General features: G+C 44.2%; 1 protein-coding gene across 3 annotated transcripts in view; it reads left to right on the top strand.

The window, feature by feature from the left end:
* SUFU (SUFU negative regulator of hedgehog signaling) overlaps positions 1-23,895 on the top strand; it is a 93,918-nt gene that overhangs the window by 43,631 nt on the left and 26,392 nt on the right. For 2 of the 3 annotated variants that reach the window (XM_054071345.1, XM_054071347.1), the window contains 5 exons: positions 3,325-3,467; positions 5,971-6,056; positions 7,905-7,977; positions 12,546-12,702; positions 14,199-14,310. In XM_054071345.1, the coding sequence (XP_053927320.1) occupies positions 3,325-3,467; positions 5,971-6,056; positions 7,905-7,977; positions 12,546-12,702; positions 14,199-14,310 (571 nt within the window). The remainder of the gene's footprint in view (positions 1-3,324; positions 3,468-5,970; positions 6,057-7,904; positions 7,978-12,545; positions 12,703-14,198; positions 14,311-23,895) is intronic. The other variant, XM_054071346.1, reaches the window with a different exon arrangement.

The following is a 23,895-nucleotide window of genomic DNA, read 5'->3' as shown; positions in this document are numbered from 1 at the left end:
TTTCAAGTCTATATTTTCAAGTATTTCATACATAAGTAGCATCCGGTTGTGAGTGCAGATGTCTAATTTGGTATTGGCAGTAAGCATCAAAATGTGTACTGAGAGGTGTGGCTGTAGAACTGTGAATGCTGTTGAGAGAGATATTGGCATCATTATCGCTCAATGTCCCCGTCCCAACCTTGGTTCGTAGCAGTGCAAAACAGAGACCTCAGAAATTAGTTTGGAGATAGCAGGCTGCTTCTCTGGCTAGTCTGTATGGTATGGGAGATACAGGGATTCGTTTTGGGGAGCAAAAGGAGCTGGTATTTGGGAATATCTGACTGAAGTGTGCTGCTCCTTCTAAGGTGTTTGTGCTCCTCATGCACCTGAGATGAATGTCTATGTCCTTTGCCTGCTTATCTCTTGGTGTTATAACCACACATATGCATGTGTAGGAAACACCAGCACATGGTATGTTTTTGCGGATGAAAGGCAGGTTGTACAGACTGTGTTATTGTCAGCACTGCAAATGATAGGAAGGTGCAAACGCCACAGGAGACTTTTCACATCAGTCTGTGCTGTGATGACTTTGAGGATTTATCTGGATGGGTTTTGTTCTAATTCAACATTCGCGAAAGCCTCAAATTTAGTTAGAAATTCACTTTGCATGAATCGTTTATGAAAACTTCAGGTTTTTTTTGGCTAAAGCCAACTTAAATGCTTTAAAACTTAAATGCTTATGAAGATTTTGATTTTCTTGTTTTGTAAACATGAGCGTGGGAAGGGAGGATGCTCATCCTTGTTTCCAGCATGAGGGAAGAGAGAGTGGTTATCTAGTCCTTTTGTTCTGCAATTTCTTCGTTTTTGTGGCTACCAGTCCTGCGTTCAAGCTGTCCTCAGTGCTGCAATGGTCTCTCTACAAGAGCTGATCATACGTTCCGTACAGCTTACAATGCAGCAAGCAAAGAGCCAAGTTCCAGGCTGTAACTGTGAATTTCTTGCACTGTCACAGGTTTTAATTCAGCTTCACATTATTAGCAGAAGGTTTTTTTGTGATTTAACTGAGTAGTCAGCGTGAATTTTGTGGTGTTCATGTGCATGTGAGGGGGAAGGAGATTTTCTAAGTGTTCAGTGTTCACATGGACATAAACAGGTGGGTTTCCAGCAGAGACATTTGCATTTGAAAACCTGCTCTAAACGAGCTGGGCTTTCCCAGGAGAAGTAACACCAGCAGTGAAACGCAGCGATCGATCAGCATAGAATTGTGTGAGCATTTGATGGGCAAAATGTTGTGGTATAAAGACAGGGCCCAAGAATAAGCTCTTTGTGGCTTTCTTTCATTCCTGGAACTGTGACTGAGGGGCTTTTATCATCTAAAAAAAATTAATCAGCCACTTTTTGGCTAACCTGGAAAATATCACAAGATCTTTTGCAACATTCTGAGTGCTGTTTCTTTGATCCAATTTTGATACTAAAAAAAAAATCACGTTTTTCATTTCTGTCTACTTATGTTTTCCCAACTCTAAAGGTGAAGTAATATCTGAACAACTCCTTTCAGTCACAGAGCTGAAAGCTTGTAATTTAGTGTACATAACAATAAACTTTCTTTCAAGCAGTTTGCATTTGCCATGTTTTCTTTCTTTTCTAATTTTAACTAAGGAAAGCATTCCCTTTCTCATCACAACACTTCTGTTCTGTGCCTCATTTTTCAGGCCAAGTTCCTGATGGTATTTAGAGTTTAATTCTTAATCAAGTGAGCTATCCAAGAAATTAATCTGAAAAAACATATATAATAAATATTGAAGTATTATATGCACCAATGGGGACGCCTGGTGGAGAAACTATGAGTTGCTCAGGATGCCCTGCATTAAACCAGGAGTGGGTGAGCGTGGGTTAGCTCATCAGGGAGACAACTGCGATTATTTTTAACCACAGCAATGGTGAGGTAACTCTAATTAGTTTACTTACTTGCTGCTGACAGCTCCCTCAAAGCATTCTGTGCTTGCTGCTGGCCTGGAGGACAAACAGGCAGTCGTGGCAGTGCCAGTGTGCAGCAAGTGGCATGAAGGCACTCAGTTCCTCAGTGTGTGTTACTGTGGCTGGAGACAAAGCTGCAATTACAGACAAATGCTGTTTTTCTCTTGCCACTGCGGAAGCTGCCATATTCAGGGATTCTCAGATGAGCCCTATAGATACTTATTTAAGAGATAACTTGCTGATATGTATTTGGAAGATGATGTGTGAAGGTTAGGTGAAGATCCAGGACCATATCTGCTCAAAGCTGCAGGGCAGGGAGCACTATTCTAATTTGGATCCTGTTTCGTATCATATGAGATGCTTTAACTGGTGTGAAAGTGGTCATGGTTTGTTGTTTTACACCTGGCTCACTCAGAAAGCAAGCATTAGCCTTTCCTGTAATAGGGCAGCAACATACAGATTGGTTCTGGTGTCCCTTCTCTCATGCTGCACCAGCTGTGGAACATGGGATTATCTGGGGGTTTTGTCTTCCTAAGTAGGAGAGGAGGAAAAGAAAGGAATGCTTATAGTCGTGAAGAGGAAGGATAATTTCTGGCTCTTTGTTTTGATGCAGTCTATTCTCACATAGGGTGAAATTTATAGCCTACTGTTTTTCTCATTGTTTGCGAAAGAAGGAAAATATTAATTATAATTCTCCCCCAGTGCCACCAGAGAGAAAGTGACTTTGACTTAGACCATCACAAATTGAGCAGCAGACTGGATTTCTATGAGATATGGCAGAGTATTATTTGTGTTTAATTCACATTTCAGAATCTTTCCTCTGAAGCAAATGAGCACTGCAAAATAAGTATGAATTGCTGTCCCGTAGGCATCCAGCATGGCCTGCTGACTCTGCATCCTCTCACAAAACAAGACCAATAGTAAATGAGAGAGAAGCTGATTTTGTTTGTTGGTATTCCTGTGCTGGGGTTAATATCAAAGCAGGGCACTGTTTTTCTTGCCACAGGACTCAAGAGGGGGCAATTTTAAAGTCAGTGCTTGGCCACATTAAACTTCCAGAGGGCAGAAGGCTAGTTGATAAAGTCTCATGGGAGACAGTCCTTAAGGGCAAGGGAGCCCAAGAGGGCTGGATACTCTTCAAGAAGGAAATCCTGGCAGCGCAGGAGCAAACTGTCCCCAAGTGCCAGAAAATGAGCCGGCAGAGGCTCAGCAGAGCTGGCTGGAGGCACTCACTGTGCATCACCACCAGTGCCTGTCCTGGTCCAGACCAGAGCTCCCTGCCTGACAGCGTCCAGGAGCAGCTGCTAACAGACGAAATATTCTAGCAGACTTGACAAACTAAATATTTCTTGTTCCTCTTCCTTGCAGAAAACACCTTCTGCAGCGGTGACCATGTATCATGGCACAGCCCTTTGGACAACAGTGAATCAAGGATCCAGCATATGTTACTGACAGAAGACCCTCAGATGCAGCCAGTGCAGACTCCTTTTGGGGTTGTTACTTTCCTACAGGTATGACCCAGCAATGGTGGCTCTGATTGTCACCTACTGGGCATGGAATGCAGCTAACATTACATTTCATTTAGCTTTGATAAGACAGATGCCTCTTAGCCTGTCTTCCATCTTTCTTCCTATTTGATTACCGTGGATCTCATCTTTGAGTTACTACTCTAGAGGTATTCGATATGCATTTTACCAGGATTGAGCAGTGGCACACTCAGTTCTCAAGATAGAGGTCTGTCCTCTGGAGAGGTTTACACTCCGAAACAAACCTGGAGTTGAATGTTACATTACTGCTCTGAAATTTCAAACGTGAACATAGGGAAAAAAGCTGAGAGAAACACTTGTAAAAAGTAATGTAGAGCTAAATTCAAATTATTTGTATGGCAGGATCAGTAAGTGATCCACTGATTTGAGTTCCAGGAGAACAAGATTTCGGAGCAGGATTCAGAATTGCTTTAACATTATTTGATGGCAGAAATGTAGCTTGCAGCATTTGCACAAAGATTCTTTAGAGACTAAGTGAGTTTTCCTATACTGACCTACTGTTTGGGAAAGGTTCAGGTTTGATTTGCAAAAAAATACTTTTAAAATCCCTCGCAATTCACCCCTGCTGTTCAGTGAGGGAAGCTTCCTTGGCCAGACACATTTTCTTCCTTCACAAAGTTCTCCTTCTCGGTGATGTCTCTTAGATATGGGCTGCTTTGGACATTTTTGAATTGCATACAGAGTTATCAGCCTTCAGTGAAGAGCTGGCACAGTTTATACCAACTGCTGATTTCTCTGTGCTCAGTGGAAAAGCTTCCATCATGTGGGAAAATGCAAGTTTCTGCATTTTACAGTTTAAGCATCAAGTTGCTCCCATTTGTCCTTGACTGTAGCAGCAACATGTAAGAGGAAGCTCTGTTACCACAGACCTGCAGAAGGCAACTGCTGTTCGAGGGCAGAGGCTTTTCCAAATTTTTTAAGGTGCCCAAAAGCCTGTGTTTTATCAACAAAAAAGAGATAGGTGTGGGATTAATCAGTGAAAAGTGAGTTGTGGGACCTGGAAGCAGAGGTAGAGACCCAAGAGTGATTCCTGACCGAGTCCCTAGTCAGCGCTGCATTAGTCCACATCTCTTCTTTAGTGCCCAGCTATCCTGGATCAAAGGACAGTCAGCTTGTTGTATCCTAAGGCTCTTGGTCTCCTCTCTTCCACATATGGTTGACTTGTTTTTCACATTTGTGTGGTGCTTGTTGTCACGGATTTATTTTGACTCATAAGGATAAACGATTATAAAAAGAGAAGAATGAACACAAAACAATTTCCTATTTAAAGTGTTGCTGTTTGCATGTAATTAGTGAGAGAAGGGCCAGGGAGGGTGTGCTGAAGAGGGGGTGATTCAGGCTGTTCATGGAGGAAGCCTCAGATATCAGTGGGGATGAAGTGCATCTCCAAGGGGTGGGTCCTGAGAAGAAGTGAGCTCTGCAAGGGGCAGGGAAGGTAGAATGTATAGAACTGCAGGACGTGCTGACGTTGATGGTCTTCCACGCAAATCTCTATCAGTGCAGATAACACGCTTGGGGCAAAAGCACTGCATGCACTTCTGTTTGCTGTTCTTTAGAACTTAGTTTTCCGTTTTCCTCTTTTCTGATAAAACATCAGTTGAACAGATTTTGACCAAAAATTTAGTTCCATTGGAAATGGCTTAAAGTATTGAGGAAGAAATAAATAGTTTTTCATCCTAAAGACTGAATCATTGTGCTTGAAGGCACAAGCAACTAGATGATGGATCAGGAAAAAACTGCCTTCCTCTGTCAGCTGGAAGGTGTTTCACCCTTCATTTGAAGTGGCTGATCTCAGCTGCTGTGAGAGGGACATCTGGTATTGCTCAGTGTGGCAGCTCCCATCCTGAAAAGCAAACACATCCTGCCTTGTACAAGGAGGCAGAAGTCTGCAGTTGCCTGCAGTGACGAGTGGATGACGTGATGTGTAAGCAGCTCTACTTTATGGTGCTGGGTAAGATGTAACTAGTCAGCAAACTGAGCTGGTCAAGGATTTATGAGCACCAAACCATTCCCTTGTGGCAGTGGGTCCCTTGCCTAATTGAAATTGCTGGTGCAGTATTGTGTTTCCCTCTAGCAGCTGGCTGACAGAGCAGTGTTTAGCATGGGCTCAGCCTCTAACCTGTCCTGTCTTGTGTGGACTAGACTGAAGAGTGAGAACAGACTAGCGGATCTTCAGTAAACCCTGATTTGTTGCCAGGCCCTCCTCATGGTTAAGTTCACACATACAGTGCAAGATTAAATGTTACGTGACCAAGGCACTTCACGTGGTAATTGCACAGAGAGACATAAAGAGTTGTAGAATCCATCCATTGTCTTAGGCTCCATTTGTCCTCACCCATCTAGTTAGTTTAAAGAATGATGCTTCTCTGTATCTGCACCGTTTGATCCAGAAGCACATGGCACATTTTCTCTACAGTTCTTGCACAGTTCCCATCCAGTTTAGTATCTCTGTTTTCATTTATTCCAGATTGTTGGGGTTTGCACTGAGGAACTACATGCGGCTCAGCAATGGAATGGGCAAGGGATCTTGGAACTGCTTCGAACTGTCCCGGTGTAAGTGCTTGTATAGCCCAAATAGGGGAGCATTCCTATAGAGAACAATTCAGTTGTTTATTTTCATTAACAGTCTTTAACTTGTTGATGGAACTTATTTAATCCTGTGCTGTAGCTAGAGATGGGAATGCGCTACAAATCTGTTCTCACGCACAGACACTTAGAAGGCACATTAATGCATGTGGAAGTCCACATGTTCAGGGTGAAAGAGAATGAGGTCTTGAAAGCCTAATTTCCTTCCTCTTATGCCTGCAGCATTTTCTCATTGGTTCTTCCTGAGAGAGCTGGGGTAGCTGTTACTGGTGACCTCTCTGTGTAGTTCACGAGAAAGGAAGGAGACGTTCTGACTTACAGTGCATAGTGAAGGCTGGGTGCCATCTGAAAGTGGTTCTCAAACTGGCCCCACTCTTGGTGGGCTGATTGCAGGAGTGTTAATGCAAGTGAAGTTCATTGTTTTCTCTTACGTGGCAAAACAAAGGTGTCATTGGGTTAAGGAGGAGATGGGTTTTAAATGTTAAATGATATTTAACATTTGCAGCTGGACTTCTTAAACTTGAACTTTTCACAAATGCAGATTATTCATGCGAATGACCTGAAGTAGAGTGAATTTGTCCAGCTGCAGGCTTTGTTCCTGGGACCCTAAGACAATCAACACTGCCTGCAGCTCCCTTGGCTCCTCTAAGTCAATACAGATATAGCATCCCTCTTCTCAGTCTGTTATCATGTTCGTTTTTGGCTTCTGGGCTGTGGTACAAGACCTTTACAAGGATAAAATGAAACCCAAATGTGCATGATTCAAAAACAAAGCTGCAAACTACTAAGCTGCTGATATGGAGTCAGGATAAATATGTCTTGCATCCCAGTGAGTGTCTGAAGCAGGTGGCACCCCTGCAGTTAATAATTAACAGCTTCCAAAGGGATGTGAAAAAAGAGTGGCTATTGATGCATCTGAAAAGTTAATAAAGTAGTAACTTTCATTGCTCCCACTCCAAGTGCTTTAGGAGACTGTAACACAGACAAGGCCAGATGAGGGGGCTTTTGACTGCAATAACACAGTACCTCATGAAAAAATGAAAATGTGTATGGTAATTCAAAAAGAGTTTAGTTGTTACTTCAAATGAAAAGCATCATCTGAGGCTGAATTCTGCAGTCTGCCTGTGCTGTGACCCAAAGTAGTCTCAGAGTAGTTCATCTTCACAGTAATCTGTTTTCTGTCACCTTTGTTGGGACACGTCTTGACCCTTCCGACTTTTATTGCTAATGAAAACAAAGATTTCCCTGAACCATCTGAGTACTCAACCATTAAGTACCAACTGGGCAAAATGTATGTTGCAAGGATATTTATCAGAGCAATAAGCTTTTTATGGTACTGAACGTGACTGCTGATCTCAGCAAAAAGTGCAGTCCCATTGGGACCCTGCTGCATGTTTAGGTATGTAATAGAGATATAAATCTTGACCCCACGCCTTGCCCATCTGTCTTAAGACCTAGGCTACGCTGCACTTCTCAGTCTCAACTCAGTTACCTGTAAGATTTAAACCCAGTTCAGTCTTGTACAAGTGAGTCTACACAAGGGACAGCCTGCATCAATGCTGATGGCTTTGCAAGGTTTAGTGGTGCCAGATGCTAGGCAGGTAACAGCTGGGTCACGGAGGGTTTCCATTATGTGTTTGGAAAATGTAAAGGACAAATGCATGCTATGGGATGTATACACAATGTAGAGGGGCTTCTAGACTTGTTTTGAACTCTCTCTTCCGCTTCCTTCCTGCACAAATCCACTCTGAGGACTCTCTCTGGGGAATAGTACCTAAAGTCCTTGTTTGGTTCATTCCTTTTCTTTCTTTGTAGGGCTGGAGGCCCCTGGTTGATAACAGATATGCGAAGAGGAGAAACAATATTTGAGATTGACCCACATCTGCAAGTATGTCTTTAGTTTATAAAATGTCATGTCTTTTGTGGTGGCCAGGGAGAATTGGTCTCATGGTATAAATCAGTTTTGTTATTTTCTGTAAAGGTGCTGTGATCTTTTCAGTGTTAGCAGTAATTCCGGAAAAGTTTTACAGGCCCTCTGTGCCCTCTCAGAGGTGGCTCAGGAGTGCAGATGTCCAGCCCCAGTTGGATGGCAGCTCTAGGAAGAAATTTAGAGAAGGGAAACCAGGAAAAAAGAATCTCACGTATGAGACAAATTGGTAACATTTGGGCTGTGTGTTTTAGAAAGGAGGAAAATAGAAGATAAAGGAACATAGACCAGTACAAGATGCAGAGATGATCAGGAAATACGTCCTTTGTTTTATATGCAAGCATAAGGAGCTATAACGTGCAGAAAACTCAAAACCCACTAAGTAGTATTTTTTCACAGTGAATGTGACAGTGTAGCTCTTTCCTGTAGGATGTCACTTGAGGCCAAGTAGTTTGTGTGGTCTGAGGTGTAACGGGAAGCCAGGAGTATCTCGTGTAGTTATTAATAATTCATGCAGGAAGATATATTAAACCTTCTTATTCACAGTTCAAGTAAATTTCTGTAGTTTAAAGATCAGAATAGGACCTTAAAGGAGGGGTTACCATCCCATGGGCTGCTGGTGATCCATGCATGTGAGACAGCTCTGCATCCCTTCAGCAGAGTTATGGTAATGGAGTACATGGGTCCCAGGCAAATCCAGCATGGTGCCAACCCTGTTTCGGTGGATCACTGAGTATTTGCCTTTAACAGAGAACTTACTGCTTAGCTTGGTAGGGCATGTGCATATTTGCACGTTTTGTACAAGCTGTTGCATTTGCTTATGGTCTGTACGTCTGCATCTGATTACCCTCAGTTGCCTCACGCCATCTTTTATCTCGAAAGCTGAAGAACAAAACCAAATTCTGCTCTTACTATTTTTAAGGATTTGTTCATCTAAAATAACCCCAGTCTGAGAGACACACACACACAAAAAAAGGTTTCACCGATGTCGTACAGTGTGGGATCCAATGCAACTGCAAGTCCTATAAAGTTTTTAGGCTCTTCAAAACATTGCCCTCTCCCCTCCTGGAGGGTGTTTGTTCTCTTCACAGAGAGTGATTCCTAATGATAACAGGGTTTTCGTCAATTTGCTGTAAATGAGAAGTAGCTCAGCTTACTGGAATCTGAGTCAGCCAAGGCAAGTTAAGGCAAATAAAAGAGTATCTCAGCCTCCCCAGCATGTCCTGCCACTGAAGGCTGCTATGTCTGTGGTCTTTCCGGACTTCCTCACATTTAAGACATTCCTGTTTCTGTTCTCTCTTGCCCTTACAGTAGTGTGTGTGCGCAGGTGTGTGTCTGTACCTCCTTCCTGCTCTGTTGCTGCAGCCCCTGGGTATTCATGGGGCAAAAACTGCTGCTGTGGCACCCGAGTCCTGCAAAGAGCCTCTGCCAAGCGTGGGGAGCTGGGCTGTGCCAGGCTGGGTTCAGCCACATCATGCACCTCCTGCTCTGATGAGTAGGGAAAGGATAAAGTGTCATTTGCTTGGCATTGTCTTGGTGGTGGTACAAGGGCCGTGAGAGCTGAAAGGCAGCAGTGGAAGATAAGGTGGAGGGAAGGGAGGGAGCAGGCAGAGAAAATGGCCAGCTTTCCTGCGAACAGGCAAGCTCACTGCCTGCCTGGGAAGCAGGCATAGCTTGTTTTGAGTCTGCATTGTCTCTTGTGGGAATTGGTTGAGGCCTAAACCCAACCCTGGCAGCAGCGGCTGTACTTTCTGTTCAGAGTTGCTGAGAATGGATCCCAACTAAGATGTCATCCCAGGATGTCGGCAATTAACACTGTGGCAATGCTGGCTGTTTTCTGTTCAGCCAGGCTTCCCTGTAGGCCATTCAGATTTCCCTGGCAGCACTGTCAAACAATCCCTGTTTCTCTGTGCTGATTCTAAGTGCCTTCCTTCTGTGTTAGCAGATATCTCAGAAGAGAATAAAGCTGATTTGAATTTCCTGAGTTGTGGTTGCTGCTCTGCGGGTCACGCTGCAGTGCTCTGGCTCGTTTAGAAAGGGATCAATGACTTATAAGAGCCTCAGAGCATCCCTCCCACATGCTGAGAGGAAAATGGGACAGAAACATTCTTTCTTTGAGAAAGGAAAAAGCTGAACCTCCTTTGCCCTGGGCTCCTCTAACCTCCTGCTCAGGCTGTCCTTTCAAGGGAGGAAGAACAGCCCCTCAGCCCAGGCACATCTTTGCTGGCTAAAGATGGGGTAAAGCTGTGCATTGCCCCAGCTGAGAGTCTGCATGGGTTAGGTTTTTTTTGTTGTTTTCTCCTTTCAACATCAATGTTGCAAAAGTTATAAAACAGGCATGCAAATTAGGCTGCCTTTGGCCGGATCGTTTCCATCAGCCCTCCTTGATCTCCCAAGGGGTGCCAACAGAGCAGCACTTCTTCCCTAGAGGAAGTGCTTTGCAAACCAGCTGAGATGCAGATGACGAGTCCCTTTCCTTCTCCCCAAGGCTCTGCACACAGTCCGGAGGCCCCGACTGTGTCTGTAAGCAGAGGCCTTGGCTACAAGGATGGAGAAGCACATCCCACCAGAGCCTCTGCCTGATGGAATTCTTAAAGCCTTCTGTGCTCCTCTGCTCCCTTGCTCAGGGGCAAGTTTGGTGGCTCTCTCATACTTCCCCAATCAATACAATGAAAAATAACCATGCTGACAAGTTAAACCTCCCCATGCCATTTGATCTGGGTCCTCACAGAACGCCACAGAGGAGCTCCTAAGGGGCCACATGCTGAATCTCACTTAAAGCGTCATTTGCATATGTAGCATCAGATGTATTTTTATTTCTTTTTCCACAACTTCTGTTTCTGGACGATACAACTGATTTTATGTTTAGGATATAACAAAAGAAAATCCCAGCAGGTTTATTATTTCTCAGATTTTTTCCTATTACATTTTCGTAGAAGCCAGTTTCCCCTGATGCCAGAGAATGATCCCTTCTGTCTTTCAGGGAGAAAGGCAGAAGGAAGGCAGTCTCCTGAATGCCTAAATTTAAGTCAGGACTACTCTGATCCTGCCCCCAGCCACAGACTTCTGCCTCTGCTCTTGGCCAAAGACCCTCTTTAGTGAGGTGATCCAGCCGAAAAAAAAAGAGTGGGCTCAAGGGAAGGGGTAGGAGCACGGGGAAGAGGGTGGGACTGCAGACACTGAGAATTACATCAGTTTAAACTGATGTGCAGCCACACCCTGAGTGCTCGTGCTTATCTTTCAGCTGCTCAAATCCTCGCATGAATGGTCACAAGAACAGGCAATTCTCTTTCTAGGGCACAGCCGGGCAAGAGGAGGTGTGTATGTGGGTTTTGATCTGGAAACTGCTTCTTAAGGAACAGTTATTGCAAAGCATTGGATGCTCCCATGGTGTTGACTGCAGTGGCGAAGTCAAACTGGAGGGTAGCATTAACAAGTGGAGAGATCAGCTCTGGTTGTGCGTAACATAGCTCTGCTCCCTCCTCAGATCTTCAAAGTTCTGTCCTGCAAGCAGTGGGACTTATGGCCTGTTCTGAGGTGACTCAGATGTGAGCAGTGTGGAGGAGATCTTGCTAGTGTCAGCAGGCAGTACCAGAAGTGACATCTCTTCAGAATAGGGGAACACCAGCCCGGTTGGTTTGGTGACAGTGGAGAGGTGGCAGCGGTAAGAGCAGCTCTTCCTCGGCCCTGGGTTTGTTCAGCTCAACATTACCCCCTTGTGGGACATGGGTAGAAATTCAAACTCGTGCGGGTTCCCCTAGCAGGTAGGTGTCCTGTGGAAGTGTTGGCTGTAGCGTAGAGCAGTCTTGCTGGCAACAGATGCACACGTCCTTGAGAAAATGCATGGTGTGTGAGAGCATCCAGCACCTTCTGAGACCCAGACAGTGGTTACTCCTTGGAAAGTCCGACTTGCAAGGGTGGGAGTTTGTGAATTTTGCTGATAGACAAAGCTATGCAAAAGCTTTGACTTCGTGAACAGACCTGTTTCTCCTTGCCCGTTTGCCCTTTACTGAACACACCAGCACACTGAAAATCAGTGGTTGCCTGGCTAGTTTGCAAATTATGAACTTCTGTAAAAGATGAGTCTCTCTGAGCTGTTTTCATTGCAGGGCTCCTTGGTAAACTTGGAAGGAGAACTTAAATGTAATTATTTAGGGATTTGTTATCATTGACATGCGGTAGATAGACTGGCAAGCTGTGCCTCATACAGGAGTGTATAATATAGTGACATAAACACCTTGAGTTGTGTAAACTGGACCTGACACTAAAAGAAGCAACCTTGCATACCCCAGGCCAGTGATTTCCACCTGTTTTTCTCTGCTTTGTGCCCACTAGGGCCATATAGTGAAACAGTGGGGAAGGGATAGGAGTTTAGACCAACCTGCTGTGGAAAAGGTTTGTTCCAGTTCAAACCAGCTTCCTGATTTGTCTTAAATGTGCAGTCACCCTTACACATCAAAGCATGATTGGGTTCCAGCTCAGGTTCAAGCCACATCCAAAAAAGTCTTGGGGTTTTGGATCTTTTCAAGCAGGAGAGAGTCGACAAAGGGATTGAGACAGATGGCTCAAACCTGAGTGGAGTGAGTGCCAAATGTGCCTGGGATGATCTCAGCCGGCCTCCAGAGGATGACGAAGACAGCAGGAGCATTTGCATTGGGACTCAGCCACGGCGGCTTTCTGGGAAAGGTAAGAGGTCCTGGGCTGAGTTCCTGTCGTGGCCTTTTGGCTTGTTCTCTTGTATCATGCAGCATCTTGGGGTCCGTAACAAATACCGTATTTACTGGAAGGCTCAGTATGTCTCAGGGGAACAAAATGGATTTTCATGTAGCCTCTTTGAAGAAGGCAAGCAGAGAAAAAGAGATCTTTGCATTGTTTTGTCTAAATGTTTCTGTCAGGTTTTAGGATATTTCTAATCTAAATCTGCGAAGTTAAACTGAGCACTGGGTAAAGTAGGACTATAAATACCTGCAAGCCAAAGCAACTGCATTTTCCCAGGCCGTGTTTCCTTATTAACTTTGCCACTTCTTGTGCGGCGAGTTGGGCTGACACTGCACGTTGCAGTAGCTGAACTCAAGCAATTCAAGGAAATACGGAACTCTGGAAAGAAGAAATAAAATAGGTGGAGTTCCCCTTTGCTGTGAGGTGCCATCTCAGGGTACAGATGTCACGGCTATTTCATATATTTGAAATCGTGCATGTTATATTTCAAATGGGTGAAGCAATGTAAAATTTGAGGGCTTAAGATTTCCTGGAATTAACGATTCCACAGGAATGGTATCTTACTTGTTTTTAAGTCCATGGTAACAAAACCATTTAAATGCATGTATGGTTTCTTCTGGCTTCTGTGCAAATATTTTGAACTGCACTGGATCTAAAACGGCTGTTTTCCCTGAGCTCTGCAAATGAAAAGACCAGGAAGGGTATATGTGGTGATACTTGTATATCCTTCAAAAAATATTCTGAAATAAATTGGATGATTTTTTCACTACCAAATTCCCACCTTTCTCAAAAAAGAGAGGAGAAAACCTCTAAGGAAGGAAAGAAAACAGCCTATTAATGTATTTGGCCATTAGACATTATAGGAAAATAAAGAAGGGAAAGGACTGCATAATTTGCAGTTTATTTTCAGTTTTGAGCTTGAAGCTAAGGTTTGCCCTGCATAAAATTCCTCTCTTTTGTGAATCTTAATGTAAATTAATTAACAGATTTGCAAAGCCGATTGCAAAAATTCAGAAACCTCCTTGCACTCGTTTTGTAAAGGAACAAATTCCTGCTATGCCTAATGGGAAAAGTGACTTCCAGTGCAAAGGCTAGAAGTGTCAGGATGTTCTGCAAGAGCTATAGAAACAGCAAATACCTCATTTATGAAGGGATACAAAATTACTCAGAATTTCCCCATCAGGAGAGTTCAGTGCCAAAGGTTCCAGCTCTCCTTGCCTGACATAACATCGCAGCCCCAACCAAGAGAATTCAAGCTGATTTTATAAAGTGAAGTAACTCCTAAGGTGCAGGAAAACCTGTTAAGAATTCACCCTTAGATTCTCTTCATTTCTTTCTGAAGAGGAAGTTTTTAGATGAAACACAGCATAGAAACAGGCCTTTAAAAGAAAAGCTGACAGCTTCTTGTGTCTGTGATGTTTCTGGGGCCTCTAAATCATGTTTTTAAAAAAATCTCTTTGCAGATACGGAGCAAATCAGGGAGACTTTGCGGAGGGGGCTTGAGATTAACAGCAAACCTGTTCTACCTCCGATAAATACACAAAGACAGAATGGGTTGAACCACGATCGAGCACCGTAAGTTTCACCCTGCACGCTGAGATGGTGGGAGGAAGGAGGCTGAAGAGCTCAGGATGCAAAACAAAGTTAAAGCTGGGTGGGGAAAGACTTGGCAAGGGAAGAGGGAGGCTAGCAGCAAATACTTGGAAAGCACAAGGATGAAGAGAGAAGAGTTGGTCAGGTTGGGTTAATGGGCTGGTACTCAGGATGGCAGATTTTGAGGGGGGGTTTTGGATAAACCTTGCTGATGCAGACTGGCTCTGATTGTTCTGTAGAACCTGCTGTTCATGGTGTACAGTGTTTGAAATCAGACTGGACTGACCCCTATAAAATGTATTGTGGTAAGCAGTGCTATGGTATCCAAAGGGTTAGGTGGCATAGGTGAGTGCTGAAATTTTTGCCTGAGAATTTTGTTTTCAAGCTCATAATTACAAACCTTTTTATTAAAATGTTGATTGGTTTTTTAAAAGTGACTTCAGTCTTGCCTTGCTTGAGCAGGTGGGTACTGGCAGTAAATTACATGCCAATCCCATCCTGGTCTAGAGACTGACAGGTGATTTAGGTGGGACTAGGTGGGCCTGTAGATCTCTTCTCATTTGTAACTTGACTTCAGTGAACCTATAGAAAGTTACCTATAGTTTCAAGCCATCTGCAGTATCTGCACTTCTATCTTTTTGGGTTTCTCTCATTCTCCTCTTAGGCTTATTTCAGTTGCTAGTTAAATGTCTTTCTATCACTTTTAATGTTTTCATCTAAATGATACAGAAAGGCAGGCATCTTTGTTGCACACTTTCATCTTGGTATTTCCTTTGGTTTCCTAGTCTCTGATGAACATTCATGCTTTTTGTTCCAAGAGTAAAGATCATCATGAAATCTGCTTTTTCCTGCAGAGCCAGGGACAGCATCCTCTTTGTTTCAGTTCCTGTTTCTTTCTCAGTTCAAGCATTTCATGAGAAAAATATTCCTCATACTTGGTTAGAACTCTGATGTCCTTTCTTGTTCTGTGTCTGGCTTCTGATTTGCCTTACATATGAATGTTTCTGAGTTGCCTAATAATGAGTTACCCCCTTCCTTTGGGGAAGTATTATGTCAGTTGCTGATGGTGTGTACTAATAAGTAATATCAGATATTGGTGCTTATAAAAAAAACCCTCAAGTGCCTTTGTTATTGCTTTAGAAATAATCATTCTTTTGCTATATAGAAATTATATGAAGCCAGATTCTGACCTGGCTCAGATTTTATGTCGTGCTTCCCTGCGTGAAGGTTGATCCCATTGGCCCACTGAAAAAAAACCCAAACATTTGATATCCACAAATCACACCCAGCCTTGGAAGGCTCCTAAGTATTGAGCAGGATTTGTCACAGATGCTGGGCTCCTGCATGAATCTGCATGCCCAGTAAAAGCTCTGAGTTCACAGTGGTTGGAGATGACCAGAAACATTTGGGGTGTGCATCAGGTCAGGGAGGCAGCTGATGGGTGAGCCTTAATGCTGGGAGGCAGTTGTTGCTTAGATAAGAAGGCTTTACGTTACTCCAGGTAAGATAAACAGAGATAGGCTCAAGACAGAATGGTGAAAGGTTAGGAGAGGTCTAAGATGAAGCACACAAATATTTACCTGGGTTTTTAACTGTTCTCAGGCAGAGAGGAAGGCAGGTCAAACTCAGAGCCTTGTATCCATGACAGTGCTCTTTGTTGCAAGTCTCTTACCTGTGGCAGCTGCCCACACACCCTACCTGGAGCATAAGTGGTAGGAATGGCTGGTTCCCAGTGTTTGCCTCTTAGAAGATCAATACATTTCTCTGAGGTCTGTGGTTACCGCTGTGGAAATTGATAGCTAACCCCTTTCTCCATGATAGCAGTTCAGTTAAGGAAAGAGAGCTATCAGCTCTGCGTCTTGCCAGCAGTTATTCTGGTGATAGTTAGTATTGGAAGGATAGAGGAGATCTCCTCAACTTATAACCACAATGTGTCCTCATACTTTCTTCCTACATCTTATACTTTGGGAAGACTTTGGAAAACATCTTTTTCTGCTTGTGCAGTGGCTTCTCTTCTCCCATTTATGTAGCAGATACCATGGGACTTGTTCAATGCATTGGTCATACTGAGAGAGCTGCTGCAAAGCAGTGTTTACTCACAGCCTCTAACTGGTACTTAAATCAGACCTAATGATTACCCATACAGTGGCTAAAGCTTATCAGTCAACATATTTTCCAGCACAGCGTGGTATCGATGAAGCAGAAGAGGAAGATCTTATTAGGTCTCAACCTTTCCTAATGCACAGTCTCAGCATGTCTCATGAGTTTGAGCAAAGTTGCTTAACATGCTATTAAGTATATGAGCATGATATGGAGATTCTCATCTCCAGCTGCTGCAGAGGAATGTGACTTAGGAGCTCAGCTTTTGCAGGTAGTAATATGTGCGCATCCATGTTCCCTACAGGTACCTGTAGTGGCAAAGGCTGAGACACAAAAGTCACAGAACCCAGTGCAGATATAACCATTTCATAAGACCTGCAAACACCTGAGGTGAAGGACAGCTCTGCACAAAGACTGAGTCCTACTGGTGCAATCCTTGCTTGAGCCTGGTAGGGCTGGGGCTCAGTTCTGTCCTTCACTGCAAATCTTGTGTAATCAAAGGGAAGTCATTTAGCTATTGAGCTTCAGTTCTTAATCTATAAAATGGGACAATGTCATCTTCTTGAGGCACTACATGGATAAATATGTTAACAATTATGAGGTGCTGGCTGATAGGAAGCAGGCTTGTGTGTAATCATATCCTGCACTGTACACACCATACCATAAAATACCATACCCCTGGTTCGATGCAAGGGTCCTGTGAATAACTGGTGCATTAGAGACTCCTCGGAAACTTGACACAAACGCTCTGTTGGGGCATGGCAAATTGCTCCAAATCTACTTTCCACAGAGAGCACTGCAGAACCCCAGGCTGTCAAATTTGCACCCAGCTGACATTAGGATGTTAAAGTCTGACACAGACTCTAATGGCTTTGTGCAGAAGAGGAATGTGCTGTTTATTTATCATAGATTTACAGCCACCAACTGCTTTCCTAGTAGCTTTCTTCCCTTCCTTTTATCCTAACCCTACCACCCACACACAATAATCTATCAGGGTTTAAAGCAGACAACCTGTTCTGCATTCAGTGTCACAAAATAGTATCAGAAACACTCCAACTTTCGAATATTTGTATAAAATGTGGAGGGTCCAGATTCCATACAGATTTCCTTGTCTTTGTGTAGCTACAGTTTTCAGTGCTTATGCAAAAGCCTAGCATTGTTTTGTTGAAGATAGGGCTCAATTCACTGTTCTGGCTCCAGCAAAGCACATACTTATATGTTAAGCATGCATATTGCCAGTTGTTCAGTGTCCCAGAGTCCTGAAAAATGTTCCTTTGAGAAAAAGCTGGTTTCTGTCAAAGCCCTGTTGGGCAGCTGTAGTACTTTGATTCATTAGTGTTATTACTGTAGACTGTGTAGCCCTTTTTCTCCTAAGGATATGAATAAAAGCACTCTTAATGCTTAAAACTGCATCGGACATCTGTTTCTCAAAATGACTGTTAGCTCAGTTCATAAGCAGCCATTAAATCAGTTTGTATGCATTAAACAAAAGAACTTGTAAATTAATCTTTGGAAACATGACTAATTATTTTGACCATAGGTAACATAATACTCTTGATTACTGCTTGGAAAAATGAGGCCTGTATGAATACAAATGTACTTTACAGTAGCAAATTATTTATTTCTTAGGGCCCACCAGCTTGGTAGGTTCTGTTCAGACAGACAGAAAGGCATGGCTCCCGGTCTCCCAAACTGTGCAGATGCACTCTTGTTGGATACAGTGAGCTCTTACCAGTGAGGAACATTTAGATGTCAAACTAAACACTGCTGCTATTAAGACCTCAGTGGGCTGGAAGCTCCAGATGTCAAAGATCAGTGACGCTTGTGGAGTCCTGCTTCACTTGCTATGTGATTTCTTGATGTAGTAAGTTCTGGGGCCGAGTCTTTAATTATCCGTGACAATTAGCTGTGTGCTCTCCTGTGAGGTAGGCAAGTAGTATCTCCACTTTACAGATGAAGACAGAGGAGTTAATTTGCCACAGTTGCAGTGCAAGCCAGGATTGGGATAGGGGAATTCGTGACCTTTTCCACCCCTCAAGGGTCCCCTTGATCATGCAGCATTTCTGAAAGCGATGTTTTTCTGCCCCTTGGCTGACTCAGGCTGTTCTACTGCTCCTGTGAGCTGAGGCATGGAATAGAAACCTAGAGCTAGCACACTGCACTACTGCACATGTCAAGGCTAAAATTATCACTAATTGCTGTGTTCTGTTGTGCTAGGATTTAAGTAATGCCCACGTGCATCCCCAGTGTCTGAAGGTGGGACTTGAGTGGTGGAAAAAGGTCTCACAAGGCTGTGCTACTTTGATAAAGCTTTTCCAGTACCTCTCTACTGTTTATAGCACTCTCCTCTCAGGAAGGATAAAGCGGTGTGGTTCGCCATGCCTGATTCCCGTATTCCTGTCTGGGATTTCACAGATAAATGTGCGTATGCTGGTCCCCTCATACACTGTGGTCATTTGACTGGAGACTCACAACGGATGCCCTGGAAACCTGAAACCTCATCTGTATTCAGTGTCCAAGCAGAAGGACAGGTTGAGTCTAGGAAACCTGAACATATGGTAGCTCTATGCCCCTGTGCTAATTCCATCCAGCCCTGAACGGTTTCCAGCTGTGCAGGGAAATGAAGGCAGGTTCCTGGCTCACAGAGTGGGGAACAACCCTCCGGCAGGTGCGGCTGGCAGGACTGTGCTGGCTGTGACCTTCTGCTGCACGGCACCCTGAGCATCTCAGGTCATTGCCCTTCCCTTGTGGGAACAGGAAGGAGTTGTGTCACTCCAGAAGTCCTCCTGGGATAACTCTAGAGTGACACACTGTATGCCTAGTCTGGAGCACATGAGTAACAGTGGCAGCACTTGCAGGACTGGAGTCCACTGCCCATGTAGTTCCTCTGCCTCGGTAAATAGGGCAATTCTCCTCTCAGTGAGGAGTATTGGGTTAACGCACATTAACAAGCTCCATCTGAGAAGCATTTCTGAGGAAGCTCTGACGATAATACAAAGATGTAGGATTTGCTTCAAGGCGAGTCTGCACTTTGCTTCTTCCAGTTGCGCTGGGTTTTGACTGTGGCTTTACTTGGGCGGAGGGGAGCTGTTGTCTGTGTAGCTGGTTTCCTGTCTTCAGTTCTTGGAGGCAAACTTTTATATAAAGGGGGGCATTTCAGCATTCTCTGAAAATGTCTAGTTCTGGCTAGACTTTCTGATTCTGCAACCACTAAGCTGTAAGTTTCCAATCCAGTCCTGCTTATTTAGGCATGCTCTCTCATCGAGACAACATTCAGCGGTGTCTTGCTTGAGTGAGGAATGCTGAATGGAGGGAGGCAATATACTTTAGGGAGTGTCTCTCGGCATGAGGCTGAGTGCTGGGTGACAAGCCTGCGAACTAGAAAAGCAAATGTCTGGGAAACCGGTGTCAGTCGAAGTGCAGAGCGGTCACCATGCTAATAATTTGCACTTCTGAATAGCTTTCCCCATCTAAGAATCCAAAGTGCTTTGCAAACATTGACTTAATCGTTGCAACACCCCTATGTGGAAAAATGTCTCGGTTTCACAGACAGGGAACCTGAAGCATAAAAGAGATGTTTGCCTTTGCCCGTGAGTCTGCAGGGTGCCAGTGGCACAGCCTCACTCTCTCAATCCCAGTTCAGCTGCAGGTCTGGAACAGTCTGGCCCCTGAAAGCACCAACAGTTATTATGCAGCTTTCCAAAGAGATATGTGAGCCGCAAGAAGATTGTTGCTGCTGGCATTGTCCTTGGAGCCCTTCTGTGCCAGGAAATGCACACAGAACATCTTCACTGTCCAGTTTAACCAGGTTGATGAGAAGCCATGTCAGCGCACTCAAGTCAGCCTTGTCTCAGTGTGACCACAGCAGGAGCTGTGTAACCATGTCCTCCCCGTTTCTGCGCTTGCCTCTGTACGACTGTGACGTGTCCCATAACTGTGTGCCAAGATGCTTGGGGCTGTTTCCCACAACTGCTGGTTTGCCCTTCAGGGGAAGCTGGGGAAGACACTGAAAGATTGCCAACACTTAAGTGATCTTTGGCCATCTCTTCATTAGGGAGTGAGAAGGTTTGAAATAGCCACAGTTGGGGAAGGGAAGAAAGGAGAAAGGAAAAAAAAGTGGTCCAACCTTTCTCTTTTGGCTGTGTAAGCTCATACTAATGGTTTGCATTTGGTAACTCACAGTGCTGGGTTGTGTATTAAGGAAGCAAGGAGCAATGACTGTAACTCAAGGTAGTGATGCAGTCGGCACCCACTCCTGCAAAGAGCTCCTGCGGTGGCCAGCTTCCAACAGCGTGTCCTTTGTGATTTCAGTACTTGGGAGGGTAACTTGGAAATGCAGTGAAATTGCACTCCATGTCAGCAACACAACTTGGAAGGGAACTGAGACCTCCTTCCGTGACAGATCCTTGAGATCAAGTGCTCTGATCAGAAAACAAAACGCAAATGCAAGAATAAATAAACCTTTCTTAATCCGATCAACCTGGTTCTTCTTGAATCCCATAAAATAACTGCCAGTGAGGTTGCTTGAGAAGAGGTTGCTATAAACATGACTTAGAAGGAGGGGACATCCAAACTTTGTGCAACCCAATGATTGCACTGGCCATTTTCCAGGATCCCCACAGGCTGCTGCTAATTGGCATAAAATTAAGCAGGTTGCAGCCACTCTCATATTTAATACAGAGAGAGGGCCCCCGGGAGGCTACAGGTTCCAGCGTGTGGCTGCTCACATCAAGAAGGAGCGCAGCATGCTGGTACATCTAGTCTCCTCGGGCCCTTTCTGCAGGTTGACAGAGACCTGGGGAAGCTGCAGGCCACACTGGACATCTTTGCAACAGCCTGACCACCCTTCTCAAGAAAAAAAATCAAATATGGCTTTGCTCCTGGACTGTTAATCAGCATTTGTGTAAAAATAAAAAAATCCAACAAACATCATTTCCTCCCTCTCTCCTCTGCCCAGAAGCAGACTACTGGTAGAAACTGAAGCTGGAAAAAATAGTTGAAAGTCAGCTAAAGTCACCTTGGTAACTGCAGCAAATACACTTGCCCAGAACAGGAGACATCAAACCCAACTACAAACAGCTTTAAAGAAACAAAAAGAATGTAATCATCTAAAGAATTAATCTGACAACTGCCCACGTTTACACCTCCCACAAGCTCCCAATCAGAGGGAAATGCGCTTTAATCTCCTCCAACTCCCCTCCAATTTCACAAAACATGAGATGTGCAGCCCTTAAACTGGGGCATTTCCGGCAGGCTGCTTCCATTTAAATCTACTGCCTTTCCTAATGCAGCGGCCCTGGCTTTTCCAGACTTGTTTTTTCTGGACACTGGGAAACATTAATTTTTTTGTGGGGGTTGGATGAAGTATTAAATCTGGAATAGACAAAGTTTGTAACATTTTACGTGATAGTCAGCTAGATCTTAGTCATAACAAATAAAACTCCACTGGCTTTTGCTGCTGATTTATTTGGTGATGGGGTGGAGGAAGCAAAGGCTTACGGGTAACTGACAGTCATAAAACCAGGGATGTTAGTGTTAGAAAGCAAACTTTTCCTACATTTTCTTCTGAGGCTGAAAGCTACAAGCTGTGGGTGGCAGTGTGTGTTACGACGTGAACTTTTTGTTAGTAACAACCTAGAAGTCCTGTCGACCCTTTGTCTGGGCCATCAGCCTGTGGAAGGGTCAGCACAAGGATTTCCATTCCCAAAGGGAGATTTTAATGGGTCTTGCTTAGCCCTTGTGTCACGTGACATGTTCCAGAATCTGAAAGTGGTGGCTCTGTGGCCTCTTGGTGTGTTATGTGCAGTCTGCGGTACATCCAGAAGTGCCCACCACGCAAAACTCTGGTTTAAATAGGTGTAGCCTAGATAGAAGGTTATTTGGTTTCTGCTGTTGGAGTTTCACCCTTAACTTTAAATTGCTGAAATTGTATGAGCTCCACTACAGGGAAACAAGGAACACAAAGGCCGTGACTGTTTTGGAAAAGTCTTATGGTAAGGATTAATAATTTCATGTCATTCAAAGTGTTAACTACCATTTTGCTTCACTCCTTCACCTTTTTGACAGAAGGGCTGGTTACTTATTAATGTGAAGTCATAATTATTGACAGCCTTAAAGTCATGACAGTTCCATTTGATAGTTATACATTAGTCAACATCTTCTCTTGAGCGTATAATGACAAACAGCATTTGCTGGTTTTAATAAGACTTAGAAAGCTTTGCCTCTTGCCTGCAGAATATTGTCGTCATTCCTATTATTGCATTAAAAACCAGCGTCTGTTTCCTCTCCGGACTGTGGCCCTGTTGTGCTAGCAGTTGTACTGGATAGCACGGTGGAAACCGAGAAACCCACGTTCAGCGCCGGGGGGGTTTGGAGCCCAGGGGTAGGAGGAACTGTCCTGCAGCTGTCTGTCTTTCCAAAACATGAACCTATAGCAGCGATTGCCTGGAGGCTGTGTGACAGGACATGCCCAGGTGAGAAGGGCACAGTCTCTTGTCTGTAGCAATTGTATTGCTGTAAAACTCCTGATGCACTCTGGAATGCATAAACTCTGGAGCTGCATTTAACTTAGAGTGCAAGCTTATGGCCTGCTTGAAAATCGTGCCTTGCTAATTGCTGACCCTTTTGGTAGGGATTGATAAATGAATGATTGGAAGCGGTAGACCACAGGCTGACTTTCCCACAGCTCAGTGTGTATATAAGATCTGATAAGGAAGTTGAGGCAAAGCTTAGCTTAAGGTCAACTGATCATTAATCAACTGTAACTGCATTTCTCAGGTAATCAGCCTGCAAAATGCTGGCCCACTCCACTCTTTGAAGACCCCACCTACAAAGAGCTGTAAAATGTTTACCGAAGTAGATTAAACACAGCTTTAAGTGGCAACTATATACTACAAAGCATGTTGCGTCTTTGCTTCAGGGTTAAGTCACCAGACCAACACTCTGCTGACCATCAGTCTAGCAGCGCACCCCATGCATAAGCTGTATCCTGACCTACTGTGTCCTTGCTGGGTCCATTATTGCTTTTGCCTGTTGCTAAGGCAGAACATGGGACATGTTTTACAGTTTTTATCTTGTAGGGAGCTGAGCTGCCCCGATTGTTTTCCCTGCATGTCTCTGACCTGGTCATGCAGAGCATTTGCAGGAAGGCACTGTGAGATACCAGTTTAACTTATATCCTCATTTCAGAGTGGGCAGCATAGCAACCTGGGTGAAAGGCTCACCTGGGACTAGGTGACCTGGCAGAGGCAATAGACTGGTCTGCTTTGGAAGCCACATTGAACAGTGTTACTACGTGTGTGGTGAGTGGGAGGAATTTTGGGACAGCACCCAAATGTAAAATCAAGTAGAGGTGTGATTTAAGTCGGCTTATGAGGGTCAAGCTGTTTCTTTACAATTATTTCCAGATGTACATTAAAGATGGCTCTGTTTGGGTGGAGGAAGGATCCAGGCTTATTTTAATATTGT

This window comes from Cuculus canorus, chromosome 7 (genome assembly GCF_017976375.1).
Source record: "Cuculus canorus isolate bCucCan1 chromosome 7, bCucCan1.pri, whole genome shotgun sequence".
In the NCBI taxonomy this organism is placed as follows: domain Eukaryota; kingdom Metazoa; phylum Chordata; class Aves; order Cuculiformes; family Cuculidae; genus Cuculus; species Cuculus canorus.
This window is presented reverse-complemented; position numbering and strand designations above follow the sequence as displayed.